Source organism: Sarcophilus harrisii, chromosome 1, assembly GCF_902635505.1.
Source record: "Sarcophilus harrisii chromosome 1, mSarHar1.11, whole genome shotgun sequence".
In the NCBI taxonomy this organism is placed as follows: Eukaryota; Metazoa; Chordata; class Mammalia; order Dasyuromorphia; family Dasyuridae; genus Sarcophilus; species Sarcophilus harrisii.
Window position 1 is genome coordinate 105,370,813 of NC_045426.1, and position 17,822 is coordinate 105,388,634.

The following is a 17,822-nucleotide window of genomic DNA, read 5'->3' on the forward strand; positions in this document are numbered from 1 at the left end:
TATTAATTGCTATGTAAGATCAGAAAAACATAAATATATAATAAAGCCTCTTCCTAAAAATTTTTCTACATATTGATATTGTTACTAAAAATTCCACAATAAACATATTGATCATCATATTTAATTAACATTTATTTGTACAAATATTTTGCCCATGTGTATAGACCAATCATGGCAAAAGTATACAAGAAAGATTTGTAAATAAGATTTGACTTTTAAATAGATGAATCAAATATTTCATATTCAGTAACACAAGAGTTTCAAAGAGGTAATGACTATAGAAAGCCAAAACTATAGGTATTATAAGAATGAACAGGACTTTTATGTTTTTCTGAAGTTGCTCCTTAAAATAGACCCTTACTATGTTGAGCAAAGAGTTTTCTTTTTTAAGGCTGTATCAGTAAATTTCAAAGAGAGATAGCTGTACTTTTGTTTGCTAACACTGTATTATCCAGGGCTAAAACCCTGCTCATGAAAGTAAGAATTGATCTTTTTGTCTGTTTTAAGTGATCTCCCCAAGGTCTGTATGCTCACTTTGCTGCCATGCGAAGGGCACTCTCTGCATCATGGATGCTCTCCTCTAGTCGCCGCTTGTCCTGCTCCAGCTGGGTAAGATGTCTATTGAGCTGACGCAAAGATTGATCTTTTCTTCTCAGCTCCATCTTTGCCTCCGAGAGACTCTGCAAGCAGACAGAAAACAGAGTTACTTGTCAGCCCTGATAATTAACTTCAATTTATGCCATAGGCTATTAAACAAAGAATACTGACTGACTATAAAGTAGATTGGGACCATTACACACCAAGGTTTAACAAATTTTCTACAAAATTCTTAATCACTAATTAAAAACTATAAATCTGTTAGAATTTTTAAATGACATGGAGTTATTTAACAACTAGATCATATTCTTACTTTTGGAAATATTTAGTTTTATTGTTATAAGTTAAAAATTCATTTACCCTCAAAATTTTTGAATATATGAAAGCTTCAAGTTTTTAAAAATTAAAACATATGAAGAAATATTTTTCTAATATTACTTAGTTCCAAAATTTTACATATTCAACCAGAGCATATAAATTGTAATTATACAGGCATGTCTTAACTATTCATAACTCCATGGATCATCACAGACCAGAGCATGTAAATACTCAACTGCAGTCAAAGAAACTAAAGAGCCAAATCAAGATCCTTTAAAATATTCAATAGTATTGATGTTGAAATTGGAAGCACAGAAACCCATTTAAAGAAGATATGCATATCTTTTTCTTTTAATCTTTTGCCGGTAAAAAAAATACCCCAACATGTGCATCTCTAAGTTATTAAATGCATATGGTTATTAAATCATTTTAAAGTGTTTTATTCATACTTTTTCCTATCATTATCATATCTCAGTTATTTTTCTCAAATAAAGAGAACTTCCTTTGTGATAGTTACAAAGTTAAGCAAAATAAACCAATCAAGTTTGAACATCTATGTCTAAGCCACCCCTATAATCTACCATTTCACTATCTTGAGGCAGAGGGATGCTTCAATGTTAGTCTTGTAAAGTTAAGATTAGTCATTCATCGCTTCAGAATTCTGAAGTTTCTCAATAGTGTTTTCCTTTACATTACTGAGGTCACCAGACTTTTAAACTATTGTGATCTCCTTTTTTCAGTCTGTCTCAGTTCAAACAAATCTTAAGTTTTTATAAATTATTCAGTCACAATGATTACACCATGACAATATTTCATTATATTCATATGTCATATATGCCCTTAGCCAACTGAAAGATATCCTTTTTTAACCCAATTCTTTCCTACAACAAACAGTTGCTATAAATATTATTTTTCTATATGTGGAATATTTTTCTCTTTGATCTCCTTGAAAAATATGTTTAGTAGTGATAATTCTGGGTCAAAAAGTATATCCAGTTTATTGTCATTTTTATTACAGTTTCAAATGGTTTTACTACATAGTTCTTGTAATTAAATAAAATTTAAAAGTATTTAGATTATTAATTCTTCAATTATTTGAAAGGCTGTTATGCAGGAGACCGATGGTAATTTTTTTTTTTCAATTAGGTCCCAGAGAATAAAACTAAGAGAAGTGGCTTGGTAAGGAAGCAAATTAGGTTAAGAAAAAAATTTCCTAATAATTAGTTATTCAAAAATGAAATGAAGCAAATCAGGAGTCAGTAGGTTCTTTTTTAACTAAAAGACTTCAAGCAAAGGTTGAATAATCGAATGTTTGTCACACATTATAGATTCTCAGCTATAGGTTGGATTCAACCTATCCAATCAATTCCCTCCCAACTTTAAGATTGGTTGATATATCAATATTAGCTCCTTTATTGTTATACTATAATTGCTAAGGTAGAAGTAGGAATAAGCATATTAAAATTAAATTATTTTGATTTACTCCATGTCTGATGTTTATAGCAAGATGAATTCAAATTTATTCACCACATATCAATTAACTACAAAAGATTATTAATGCTTATACAATTTTTATATTTTACATTTTCAAATAATTTGTTTCTGATTGAAAGCTGATGGCTGTCCTAACATTTCAAACCATTGCAAGGGAACTTCAGTGGCCAAATGTGTCCTAACTAGTGGCCAAGTCATTTCTTGATCCTCACCAGATTTTTCTAAGATTGTAAATTAATGATAATTTGGGATTGGCCTTGATCCCCATGCTGATAAAATAGTGGGTCCTTCCAATAGTACCTCCCAAAGGAGAAATATGATAAGAAACTTCCTCATCTTCTTTAAAGTGTTGGGCATTTTTTTTAAAAGTGTTGAACTTTTTAATATGTGGGTCAGTTGGGGGCCACTAGGTGGCACAGTAGTAGAGCACCAGTTCTGAAATCAGGAGGAGTTGAGTTCAAATCTAATCTCAGACATTTAACACTTCCTAGCTGTGTGACTCTGGGCAAGTCATTTAACCCCAAATACCTCAGCCAAAAAAAATTTTTTTTAAATATGGGTCAGTTTTACTGATTGGTCTTATTTTTTTCATCTTTTTTTATTCTTTGTGATGAGGATTATCACATTGGAAAAGATAAGTGAGGTGAAAATAAAAGATATAATTATTTTTTTTAGAAATAAATGATCCTTAACATATATAGACATAATGTGAAATAAAAGTATACAAAACTATATGTTGGCTTTATGATTATTTTCTTCTTTTTTCTTCTTTTTTTTTCCTTGAGGCAACTGAGGTTAAATGACTTGCCCAGGTCACACAGCTAGGAAATAATAAGTGTCTGAGACCACATTTGGACTTGGGTCCTTCTGACTTCAGGACTGGTGCTCTATCCACTGCACCACATAGCTGCCCTTTTTCTTTCTTATTTCCTCATTTTTCACATAAAGTTCTATTACTTTAAGACTTCTCTAATTGAACTCCACCATGTTCCAGGAAACTCATTATTGAGAGAATCTCATTGCAAAAGGTCTCATCTGCTTGGGTTCTCCACCTAGATCCTTCCCCTCCTCTCCACCCTAGATTCTTTGCCTTCTCTGACAGAAAGATGGGACCATAAACTCTAAATCTCCATTTAAGGAAAGAACTCAGCTCAGAAATTTCATTTCTCCCCTGCACCACTCTGGGATTTTTCTACCATACCTCCAAGTCAGGTGCCTTCTCCTCTCTTAGATCATAAAGTGCTTTAAGATAAGAACTGTTTTCCTCTTTTTGTATGTGTAACTCCAGCATGTAGGGAAACATCTGACACATAGGTTGGCACTTAAAATGTTTACTGATTGTCTTCATGTTTTTTTTTTCCACAAAAATATGCTCTCAAATATTTTCCATGTGATAAGGCAATGATCTTAAATAACTTGCTGAATATATATGAACGAAATAGTGCATATATAAATGTTTAATTGCAAATTAATATCGTGTAATACATTAATGCCTTGTAAAGATGTAAAAATAATTGTACTTCCTTTATGAAGATATCACTAGTGACCTATATTAATAGAACACATTTTGGTTGTTTCATTACTTATAGCTGCAGAATTAATAAGAGTAATAACAAAAAAATCTGTCATTTCATCAGAATTGAGTAATTCCTTTCTTATCACACACATCACACACAAACCTCATCTTATTAGATCTTAGACTACTAGACTACTGAGATCAAGTGGCCAAACTTCTGATAAGGAAACTCTCCAAGCTTTGTTGGGTTTGTCCCTGAATGATAAACCTATCACTGGGCTAAGACTTTCTAGTTTTGTTGGACCTACTAAACGATGCATCTTGTTATTGCTTTGAAAGCTCAAATTGACATCCATATCAGAAAATCTCATCAAGTCACCTTAACCTCACTCTAAACCTTAGGTTTTTTTATCTAAAATTAAGAGTATTCAATTACATAATCTCTAAAGTCCCTTCCAGCTCTTACTTATAACCTTTTGATCCTAAAAGTAACAACTCATTTATAGAATCCATAAATATTTATAAAGAATTTTCTCATAATTCTGGAAACAAGATACTTGATATGTGTTTTGGGGCACTGAAAAGGAGATCAGGAGAAGGATATGACTGGTTGTCTCAATGACTTGGTAGATGGTACCTGTAAGAAATGTTATTTCTGAAAATTTTATTACTTAAAGAAAATCTGAGATTTAAGACTTTCAAAGCTTAATGTGATTTTCCCACAAAAACATACAGTCCATTACAGAATCAAGTTTTTCAATCTAACAAATACCTATTCAGTGCCTTCTAAGTACAAGGCACTTTGCTAGATGTTGGGGATACAAAGATAAATTGAAAAATAGTCCCTGCCCTCAAGGAGCTTACTTTTTAATACAGGTATGCCGAATTAAACAGATCATACACACACATGCATGCTCAAACACCAATATATTGAGACAGTGAAAAACCACTAACATCTAGGGGATATCAAGAAAATCTTCCCATAAAAGATGGTGTATGAGTTGAGCTTTAAAGGAAGAACTCTAAAAGGTAGAAATGAGGAGAGAAGGCATCTGAAGCATGAAGGGCAATCTGTACAAACAAATAGATGTTATGAATAGAAGAAAGAATACAAGGATAGGGAAAGAAGGCATAATTTGTAATAAATCATGAAAGGAGGCTGGAGCCAGAGTGGGAAGGATTTTAGATGCCCAAATTAGAACTTTATATTTTATCCTAAAAACAACAGTCAAAGAAGGTTCTTGAGCAGAAGAGCGCTATGGACAAATCTGTACTTTGGCATCTATATAGAAGATTGAATCCAACCAAGTCACTTCTCAGATACCAAGGAGATTATAAGACTATAAATTGATGATAACTTGGTATTGGCCTTGGTTACCACAATGATTAAATAATGGATCAAATTAGGCAGACATTAAAATGATCCATATGAAAAATGAAAATGTCTGAAGTAGACATGAGAATAGAAATTCCAAGTATAGAGCTTGGTATACTATGCTACAATAAACCATTTCTTCTTTTTTAGTTCCAGTTATGATTAGCATATTTAATGAGTGAGAGAATTGGTAGGGGTGAAGAATGTAGACTATAACTTAGAACGATGCTAACTTCCCCCACAGAGGGATCAACTCCAAGACCATTATAAAATTGACTTTTAAAAAATCTTATAATGTTCTTTTCTAAGATAAAAATTATAGCATTAAAATATAAATATATACACACACACATTTTATTGCCATTTCAACTGTACACATCACTCACCTTCCTGTGAATAGAGAAACTAAATGAAATTTAGTTTTGTTCATACTCTGTCTTAGAGAAAAGACAACTTCATGGATGGCTAAGTGTCCTATATTAATGGTAAAAAAAATCTTAGGAAAATGCACTGTATACATATGCAATTACAAGTAAGTTTCACAAACTGGTTAAACTAAAAAAAAAGAATAATTTTAAAAATAAAGAATAATTGTGGACATGAAACACAATGTGATACAATGGATAGAGAGCTGCTTTAGAACCAAGAAAACCTGGGTTCCACTCCCAACTCTTGACATTTATGGCCTACATGAACCTAAGTAAGCTACCTGCTCTCTCAATCCCCTAAGCAACTCTCTAAGGCTATAAACTTGAGGACAGAGGACATGCTATCTATATTGGTAAAGGACTCCCTCACAAGAGGGAGTAACTGATGGAATCACTGGTACAATTTTTTTTAAAGCATTATCAAATTTGACAGAATGATACTCTCCATTTTAAAAGAAATAAGGAATACCATTATAAAAATTCTGAAATACCAATGGCCTAGCCATATCAGTGGAAAAGGCTCTTTACTCTATTACTATTACCTAGGCAAAAGGGCATTCATTCATTCTTCAAGGAGCAAATGTTGGTTTAAAGAATCAAAATTTTAGTCTTATTATTCAACTACCCTACGTTTGTCAATTAAAATGAAACTGAAATTTCTAATACTGGGCTTGAAATAATATGCCTTTTTTTAATTGAGCTTCTTTTTTTTCCATTCAGATTGATCTAATTAAAACCCCTGATAAACTTTATGGACTCTAATATTTCCAAGTGAGTGACTGAAACCAAGAGGGTGCGCCTCAAGGCAGCAAGGCAACAATGATAAGCAGCAGGTTAGCCACTAATTTCTCAACCAGGGTAGATTGTGAAAGTGTGATGTTCTGATATCCAAGAAACTGTTCAGGAGAGAATAGGATAAATCAAGTTTAATAACTCTGCTCCTAATTGTTCCCCCAATGCTCAACTCTAATTACTTGGAGAACTCTCCTGACTGTCACCTGATATTAAGTTGTTGGAGGCTGAGCCTGGAACAGTGAGATAATCAATAAACATTTAGTGGGGAGAAGAATGAAGATCCTGTTAAGCAGTGGGAACCTGCAGCACCCAAAGCCCTTCTGCTCATGAGAAAACCTATGGGACAGCCATAGTGATTGCAAAGCAATAATCCAAAGCACTGTTTTTAGGCCTTGAGGCCTTTAGGCAACAGTACGTTTGAGAAAAAAAGGTTAACACGGTCACCCTAATTACAGCCCACTTTCACATACTTCATATATAAGCGAAGACAAGCCAATTAGGTAGAAAGGAAGATAAGGGAAGTTTTATTTGTATACTAATTAAACCCCTGATGAAATTAAAGGAAAAACATACAGCTCTGTAATTGTGTCTGAGAAAGGTCACTTCAGGTTCAGTTATCAGAACAGCACAGCCTTGAGATATTTCACTTAATCCACAATATAGCTCTCACTTTGTATCTTGGGTCTTAATATTTACAAAAATAAGAAAATTTCAAAGCCTGATAGTGCATTTATCTTTAAACATTGCTGAGAATAATTTCAACTGTTAAAAAGTTAAGTCTAAATATGATAAGATGGGGTTTAAAAAAAAAATAGAAAGAAAAATATAGGGGAAAAAAAACTCTATCCATTAAAAAAATGCCACAATGCTAATTCTTAAAGATGCTGAGTTTTCAATTTATATACAAAAGGTTTCAAAGCAATTTTTAAAAACCAAGACCCTATTTAATGTAATCATTACATACATTCAGAAATTCATATGATCATTGAACATCAAGCTTTATTGTCCACAAAAGTATCTTATGTAAAAACTCACTTTTTATAAAAACTCTTATGCCTTTTTTCTTAAAAGAGAACATAAGCAATTTGCAATTGGTGTGATTAAACTACCAAGTTGGAATAAAAGTGAATAGGGAAAGTAAATATGACATAGGAAATCTCAAAAGTAGAAAGCACTGGAATATTTAAAGTGGTACAAATATTTTTCCACTAAAGCTTAAAACATTTATGGTTGGAAATCATTTTACATTATATTTTGAATTGAAATAAACATTTTGTCCATTATCTTATCCTGTCAAAACACTTCATGAAGCAGATTTCTATTTTGAAATTTCTTGATTTGTTCTTGAAAAGTTCAAAGCTAACACAATAAGATGACTATAAATACCACATACTTGTGCTGCTCTTCTGCACAGATAAAAGTTAAATGAAAATTATAAAAAATGCACATGTTATAACTGTAGTATAAATGAATGAATAAAAACTATTGAAAATATAAGAGTTATAAAATTAAGTCCCCAACATTAAAATAATTTCTTAATAACTATGGTATAAAATACTTATGAAAGTTCTATATCTGGGGTTGAATACATCAAAATGAATAACTCTGAATCACTGACAAGTGCTTGCTATCAGGAAAACAGTCAAACAGGTCTTCCACATGATAGTGCAGACCAGTAGTACGTTAGGTCATTAAGTCAACCTGGAAAACAGTCCCCCAGGGGATGATATAGCTTTTATAGATTTTTCTTTGTCTAATGAGAAACATCTATGGATCTACATTCTTATTAAATAAAAGCTAATTGTTCTATCAATTTGAAACAAAAAGTTAGAAATACGAAATCATAGTGGGTAAAACAATAAGAGACAATAAACTAATTTCTTAATCACAAGAACAGTTAAAATGCACAAATAAAAGTTATTAGTTACTGTTCCCTAAAGGTACTTGCTACTGAGTTTTTCTCCTTATGTTGAATTTGAATGTTGAATTTAAAATCCTAAATGTTGAATTTGACATTTCATATCTTCTCAGAAAATTCTGAAAAAGATCTATCATTTTGGATTTCTCTAATTTCATAAAAAAATAAGATGATAACAGAATTTCGAGCTAGAAGTAAAATTTGTGATCATCTAGCCAATTTACTTACTCATTTTTTTCAGATTAAAAAAAATTGACATAGGCAAACAACTTAGCACAGTGCCTGCACAAAATAAGCACTTAATAAATGTTTATTGATATTTTTAAATCTCTGGATTTCAAATCCAATGATCTTTCTGCCACACCTTTTAAAATTCTCTTTTTAAAAGGAAATTTTTCCAAAAATATGGCATCTTATAGACACTACTTAAAATTCATTCTAATAATATCTAGGTAAAGAAGACAGATTGAAAATATTGTAACCTGAGGCAGAAGGTAGCTGAATTTCTGATTCATTTTCACATAATGAAACTATGATGTCATTTGAGGAGGCTCTGTAGTATTCTGTAGTCAGTACACAATGTCATTTAAGCAAAATTATCTGAAGGACTCTGCATGGGACAGTGGCAAACACTGCTAGTAACGGATGTTTTATGCTTCACTTGATATTGCTAATCGGAGGATCACTGAAGCAAATTTTCTTGCTGGCTGCATCTAAGAATTTTATATAATCGCCCCAGTCTTCAAAGTATTTGAAGAGCTATCATGTGGAAGAAGAAGTAAGATATATTTGGCTGGGCCAAAGAGGAAAGAATTCAGAGCAAAGGATGGAAGGCAAAAGAATCAGAGTTAGGTTGAACATGAGGAAAAATTGTCTAAGAGCAATATGCAAAGGTGGAAAGTGGAATGGGCTCCTTCAAGATACAGAATATGCCCTGAGTGCAAGCCTTTGAGTAAAGGTTGACACAGGAACTCTTGTTGATGATGTTGTTGAAGGGATTCTTGTTTGGATGCAGATTACACTTTAGAATGCTTCTGAGGTCACTTAACAACTTTACATCACATGATTATGTGAAAGCAAATAGCAAGGACAAGATAGAACTTGTCTTATTCCTAGCACCTATGTCACTAGTGTTTAACAGTAATGTTATTTTTTTTTTATTTACTTATCTCAAAGAATTACATTCAGAATGTTTTATGAACTGTAAAGCAAAATGCTAATATTACACAGATACATGCACATACATGCATACACACACACATAAAATTCCTTCAGCATTTGGAATTGCATTTGGTGTTATGCGTCACCCTGCTTTGTTGTTTTATACTTTGTACAGTACTTATTCTCAGATAATTAAAATAGCTATAGCACCAAAACAGAAATGAGACAGAAAGAAATCTCTAGAACTATGTGTGATAAATATTTAGCATAAAATGAAATTATATGCAAATATCTACCTCTTTTCCAGACAAGTATTTCCAAACATATGTCCATTATAGGAAGTACACAGGTTAGATAATTAACAAAACTGTATTCCATAAAGAAATAGAAATAAGATTGGGCAAATGAGCTGTGGATATTCACCTTCAAAATTTCAAATTACAATGAAAAATTTGTATAATGTCTACTGATCATTGAAGCCATGCTGTTACATATTCCCACACATTCTTTTGAAAATATACTTCTAAATTTCTGCCCATAGTAAAGAAGAAATATTGTCTTTTTAGTAAAATAAATTGAAAGTGCTACATATTAAAATGTAATAACAGAAAGAAAAAGATATTCATGAGCATTTAAAATTTACTGGAGTGAATTATTAAGAAACGTGTAATATACAAAATTGTGGCAAGGGTTAAATAATGAGGGAGAGGAAAATGGGAAAAGAATGGGAACCAAGACATTAACATACCTCAAAAGAGGAAGAATATTGTGAAGAAAATAGCAGAAATTCTCTCAACTGGAAAATATACTCAGGAAAGTGCAGAATAGACAAGCAGTAGCTAGATTTATTGTGACACACAGCATGTAACCAGTAATGTGACAGTAATGTTTTTGCAGCATATAAAGCAAACTATATCAGCTGTTCTGTAGATCTCATGAGACAGAAACTTCCTGAGGATGGCAACCAGCACAATGCTGCCATAATAAAATCAAGTTTGATGTCGTTTTAAAGTTGCTTAGAAGAGACCCAAAAATGCACTAGAATAAATTATGTAGGATTTTGGCCCAAATTATATCTTGTGTATATGTATATGGATGGATGGATGGATGCACTTGAGAGTTCTATAATTTCATTCCTTTCTCAGTTTCTTATCCAGGAGGTCAGCATTACCTGAAATTGCCTAATTCTTGAGTGTGGCAATATTTTAAATTGCTTTAGTTATTAAAAAGCAGGAAAAAATGCCTTATAATGATTATTTAAAACTCAAAGAGCATTTTTCATAGTATCATTTAGATTTGATTTGTAAATTAATGTAACAGAAAAGTACCAAAGGGGGCATAAATATAAAATACATAGGTAATTATATAGAACAATGATTGGTTATGATTGGATTTCCATATTACAACCAAAAGAAATTTCGGTTTGAAAAAATGTTTTTTTAGTTTAATTCTTTAAGTTGTTTAATAGAATGGTTAACTATTCTAAGAAATATATTGCCCCAAAAATACATTAAGAAAGTCCTAGACAAATGGGATCATCAATAGGCTATGCCATTATAGTGTAAACTTAGCAAATCTTTTGAAAAACTGTTAAAAACAATAAAAAATATCTAAGAAATAATCTGAGCGCAATAATGTAGACAATCTAATGACTAAAATCTGATTTTTAAAAATCTACACTAGGTTATTTTATATTTGAAAGATAAATATAGAAAATCATTTCCTTTATTTTGATCATAGGAGGAATATATTTTTTAAACCTGCCTACCTCACTATAGCTTTGTACACTGGAGGCCTGGGATTCTCTGAACAACTGTTTAATATACTGAACATGTGGTTATAGAAACATATTTTTCTACTGTTATAAATTCAAAGGTATTATTTTCATAGAAAAAAAATTAACCCATAACTTAAGACAAAAGTCCTGCTTAAGAATTTTAACCTGAACTGAAATCAAATCAGTACTCCTCTTTTTCAATGTAGTTTTTAAATCTAATTCACATAACCACTTCATCTAATTGAATGCAAAAATATCGCATATAGTAATCTCTACAAAATCCCCAACTAATCATCTGTAGTGTATAGAAAATCCATATCTCCCAAGATAGGCTTTTCCACCTCTAGAGAGCTCTTTTTAGGAAATTGTTCCTTATATCAAGTGAAAATTTGCCTCTCTCAAACTTCTACCTAATCTGCTAGTTATTTCCTCAGGGGACAAGCAAGACAAACTAAACCCATATTACAAATAATAGCCCATACAATACTTGAAAAAAACTATGGCCCTAAAGGCTTTTCTGTTCCAATTTAAGCACTCCTATTTCTTTCAACTAATCCACATATGACATGCTTAAAAATCCTCTCACCGATATGGGAGAATTTTATTCAAAATTTAAATAATAGCTATACTGATAATTCCCTGCATATTGAACAAAATCCATTTACAAGAAGCCTCACTTACATGTAACTACCTCAAGTCATTCATTCAACAAATTCTCAACAAAGAGTTACCATATTTTTAAAAGTTTAAATTAATTTACCCTTGAATATATCTCAATAGAGATTGTAACATTCTTTACTAATCCACTTTCATCAACAATCTAAGCATCTGTGATCCAGGACCTTCCATTTTTGTAATCCAGATGATACAGGCCAGTATTTATTTCTTCATTTGTTGTGATTTCTCCTTTTTCATATTTAATACTGGTATTTTGATTTTACTTTTTTAAAACTTTAAATTAATTAACTAGCTGTTTTATATATATATATATATATATATATATACATATATATACATATATATACATATATATATGTATATATATATATACACACATACACGTGTGTGTGTGTGTATGTGTGTGTATTTTTTTTCAGCTTCTAATTTCTACAAAAAGAAAAATGCCTCCTCCTCCTTTTCTCTTTTAGAGACATGAGGAGCAATGAGTATGGAATCCTTCATTTGACTTTAGATTTTTTTATGTTAATTTTGATATAACTTTGAAATAAGAAATATTAATATTATCCTCATTTTGTAAATGAGAAACTTGAGTAACAAAAAATATTTAAGTGGCATGGAAGTTCGACTTGAGATCTTTTGCTCATCCTTTCCATTATAACACTTGTGTGGAATGCTACAAAATGAACGTTTTTCAAAGTAAGATTAATTTGAAATACTCATGATTATCATTTGAAAATTAATAATAGTATGAATCCATGTTGGATAATTCCTTTTTTTTTTTCACTTTTACAGAAAGCAATGAACTTTCCAACAAGTGACATGCTGCCAGACCACAGTCCTAAAATATGCCCCTGTGGTTCCAGAAATATTTTATGCTAGTTGACAACAGATAATCTCTCCAAAATCATTTCATAATTAAAACAGCAAAATGCACTTTTTCCAAGCAATGTCATGCATAACCCCTTCAGTCTCTCTTCCACTGGGAATGCAGAAAGTAGCTTTATTATGGAGTTATTGCAACAAGATGTCCACTAGAATGGGCTCACTGTGATGGAATTCCATTGATATATTTGAAACACAGATGAATTACATTAAAGAATGCATCTTTGTAGTACAGTATCTCTAAATGAGTTTCAGTAACATAATTTTCCAAGAAATTCTGAAGTCAAAAAAAAGTTCTTTAGGAATGAAATACATAATAAATATGCAAGTATCTCTAAATTATAACTACCTCTGAAATATCTAAAGAAGAATGAGGAACTCTTGCATTCACACATTAACCATATTGCAATTGCTCATTCAAAGCTTTGGTGGGATTCTGCCCAGAAATTAATTTGATCTAATTAGAAAGAGAATGATATAGTATACAATTGATTAATTAATCAATTTGAACATTATTATGTGGAGAAATGTATAATTTTTACCATTTAAAAGATGCTTTGCAAAATTGATATGTATAAATAAAGTGTGGTTAAAACAAACAAACAAACTTGCTCCCAGTAGTGCCCAGTTTGATTGACAGTTTAGGCTTTTTAGCAACTGAAGGTGCTGGCAAAAAGAGGTGACAAGGGTTTGAGAAATCACAATATATGTTACAAAAGGAAAACATGCCTGAAAGACAGACCCTAAACATTCATCTTTTGTCCAAATTAGCTCTAATTATGAAGTAAAAGAAATTATGAAACAAGGAAGATAGTTAGCTACCATGCTTTCCCTTTTTGAAATAGGCTGTGGAAAAAAATATGGGATCTCCAAGATAGAAGGATGGATGAATGGATGGACAGATGAATAAAAAGACATAAAATTTACACAGAATAGATAAATGCTATCTAGAGATTTATGTATGTACATACACCCTCATTTTAAATGGTATTTGTTATCCTATACGTGTGTGTGACACACATACACATACATATATAATGATCATTAGCAGAATTTTTCCTTTAAAACTGCTTATATTTCTACTTCATCTGGATGATTATATACCTCTCATTTCATTAGATTTTTAATGAATATTTATAAAATGCCTTCTAAGGAAAAAGTATTGTTCTAGTTGGTAGGAACACAAAAAGAGAAATAAAAGTAATCCCTGCTTTCAAGGAGTTTATGTCTTCTCAAGGATACATCAAGTTTAAAGTTCAGTCTTAGAATTGTATTACATTCTTAAGGAAGGGGTCGGGGAAGCATGTCTAAGAGATGAACACTGGGAACCATGCACTTTAAAAACTAAGGGAAAGAAAATATATCCAGCAAAGGAAACAAAGAAGTAACAGTTTAAGATGAAGGAGAACCAAGAGAGAGAAGAATCTCTGAGGATAGAATATATTACAATGACTGGGGCAATCACATTTTCAATCCATTATCAATATCTTGAGGAGAAAGACTACATTATATCACAATCATCCCCAGACCTACAAGAAGGCCTCTGGAATGCTCTATGGAAGATTTAAGGAACATTTTGGACAGGAATCACAAAAGATAATCAGGCATACATATAGTTCATGAATTCTTGACATTCTTTTTGTCTGATTATAAAGTTTTGTCATTTAACAAAACCTTATATGGTTAAGAAAAATTTTCTAGTATTTATTTCTTCGTTTGTTGTGATTTTTCTTTTTTTATATTTAATACTGGTATTTTTTTTCTTTTACTTTTTTTTAGTTTTAAATTAACTAGCTGTATATATTTTTTTGAGTTCCTAATTTCCACAAAAAGAAAAATGCCTCCCCCTTCTTGTCGCCTTTATTAACAAAGGGGCAGTGGGTGTGGAAACCTTCATTTGACTTTAGATTTTTTTATGTTAATTTTGATGGAAGTTTTTTTTCTTTTTCTTTATAGTTTATTATAAGGGATGAATTTAAAAGAGTGGGTCGGAGGGGGAAATACTGGTAATATAAAATCAGAAAATATCAACAAAATGCATTTATTTGTGGCTTACACCAAGATTAAGTGTATGACCACCTCAATGTGTAATTCAGGGGAATTAGAGGAATAGGTGATGGTAATTGAGGAGCTTGAGGTAGTGAGTAGTTAAGAGTACTATCAAAATCCTCTAGTATAAGAGCAAGAGTTGGGAGACATACAAAACAGTAAACCAAGCACTAAACTCATTGAAGAAAGTAATAGAATATACAGAGAGAGAGGGGAAGGTCAGTGAATAAAGACCACAAGAACTAAATTGAATGATAAATTTCAATCATATGAACCTTAAAGTAGGAGAGGTTGCTGAGTAATAGTAGTAGAAGATAAATCTATAAGTAGTAATGGGAAACGAGGAATATTCCAACTCACTCATCATGATAAGTTGAGGCATCAGCAATATCATGAGGAGGGATTTCAGTCTCCATGACTATAAAGATGAAGCAAATTTATATATTATAACAATTAATACCCTTCCTTCTTTTAAATATATAAAACCATAAGGCTAGTAACATAAAGATATAATTTAGGAAATCAGTTTTTATCCCAATTTAATACTAATTAACATAAAAGACATTCTAATTATTAAATATAAAAAAGAATTGGAACATGAGAACAGTATAAAGGGATAAAACATTTTGTTCTCAAAATAACAAACTCTAAAAGATTCTGCAATCTACATCCATAGAGAGAAATATATATGTCCTCAAGTATTTTGAAGGTAAATAAACATTATTTTCATAAGAATAGTTCTGATTGTAGAAACACTGAACTATACCTTAGTAAAAAAAAATGCATTAATAATGACTTTAATAGGTGACAAGCATATTAAGCATGTTAAATTGTGTGTGTGTGTGTGTGTGTGTGTGTGTGTGTGTCTAGAATTCTAATTTCATCAATGTGTAGATTTTCAATGTGCTAACTGCTACCTAGATTTATTGTCTAAAGTTAAATAAAGTATACAGGATCACAAAGTTAGTATGTATGAGAGTCAGGATTTGAATCAAGGTCTTCTGGACTTCGAGGCTGATTTTTTATTTGTACTATCAATACAAAACCAGACTGGGATATTAGACGCTATATAAAGATAATTTGGCTGGGGCAGGATGATGTGTAGTAGATACAGCAGTGATCTTGGATCCAGAAAGATTCAGCTTCCTGATTTCAAATCTGGGCTCATAAACTTATTACCTGTTCTCCTGAGCAAATCACTGCTGTATTTTTGCCAAGTAAACCCCAACATGGACTCACAAACACAGGCACAACCAAAACAACTCAACAATGACAATAATAAAAACAAAAACATTTACTGTACAATTTACATTTATAACTGATTTGTCCATCCCTATGGACAAGAGAAGACTTGGAGTATAGACACTAAAGAAATTAGTTGTTCTTGCCATCTTTAATGCTTAATATAATATTCCTATCATAATAAATATCTGTGTAGTTCAAGTGATTAGAGAGATGTTTTCTGCTACTTTAAAAACTGAAAAGATAATAAGACATAGAAGTCTTATATCAATAATCTTTACATCCAAAAGATTTCTGAATTTTCCAAAATGGCTTTCCTGTGTCTCTAGATTTAGATGATTTTGAGGCAGGTTCAGTGTTCTAACTCTACTTCTGAAACAGGACAAAAACCACAAGAAAAGGTGCCTGTTTTATCTCCTTAAGGCAAGCTCTTTTTGGCCTGTTAATAAGGTCCCTTATATAAAGCATTAATATACCAAGTTAACATGCTGGCATTCAGCCATGCCTTTAATATTCAAAGAAAGCTAACAAATATGCTTCTCACTGTAGGGTTTCAGGTCTTCCACTTTTATAGAAGTTAATACTATCCCATACATTTTTTGCAAGTGTAAAACAGTACAAAGGCCATACTAGCATTCCAAAGAAGATCAAAGCACTACAAAGGCATGCTTATGGGTAACTCCTTTCTCTCTGGAAATCTGATTATAAAGTACAATTCCTTAAGGACAAGTGCTGTTGATTTCTGGACTGGACATTTTAAAAGTAACTAAATGTAATGCAATAGCACGGTAACAAAAATAAAAGATGAACACATTAGCTGAATATTTTTTTTACACAAAAGTTATATGATAATTAAGGCTACAAGATTATCTATAAAATATATTAATCATCACATAATCATTTAGAAGATAGGAATATATACTTAGTTAATTGCCTCTAAAGTTTTTCTATCTTCTCATTTCACTGCAAATGTAAGTCTGAAATTGATAACTTGAATTAGAGACTACAATTATAATGAAATAAGTGTCTGAAGAAAATAATCATTGATTCTCAGATGAATAAAAAATAGAACACAGTAAATTCTTAAATTTTTGCAAGGGTATGAATTAATTTTGGTCAATCTTTTTCTTTCTTTCTTTCTTTCTTCCTTTCTTTTTTTTGCTGAGGCAATTGGGGTTAAGTGACTTGCCCAGGGTCACACAGCTAGGAAGCATTAAGTGTCTGAGACCACATTTGAACTCAAATCCTCCTGACTTCAGGATTAGTGCATCAATCTTTTAAACAATAATGTATTATTTGCTAATAACATAAAAAGTCAAAGATAGATCCACTAGAGGTCCAATACTTAAGTGAATGGTGGATTTTGAAATTAAAATAAATTCTTATTATATCCAGAATGTTTAATGGCTTAGTTAAGTAGTGCTTTCCTAGTTATTCCAAAAGAATCAATTGGCTATATAAATGTTCAGACTAATTTCATCATCATCACCATTAGAAATTCTTTTAAGTACTTACCTGTATGAGACACTCTTTTGAAAATTAAATGTTGTTCCTTACATTTTTGGAAGATTGTGAATGAAGATAAACTA

General features: G+C 31.5%; 1 protein-coding gene across 7 annotated transcripts in view; it reads right to left on the reverse strand.

The window, feature by feature from the left end:
- Positions 1 to 17,822, reverse strand: part of CCDC171 (coiled-coil domain containing 171) — a 418,598-nt gene that overhangs the window by 146,766 nt on the left and 254,010 nt on the right. For all 7 annotated transcript variants that reach the window (XM_031961543.1, XM_031961537.1, XM_023497955.2 and 4 more), the window contains one exon: positions 535 to 680. In XM_031961543.1, the coding sequence (XP_031817403.1) occupies positions 535 to 680 (146 nt within the window). The remainder of the gene's footprint in view (positions 1 to 534; positions 681 to 17,822) is intronic.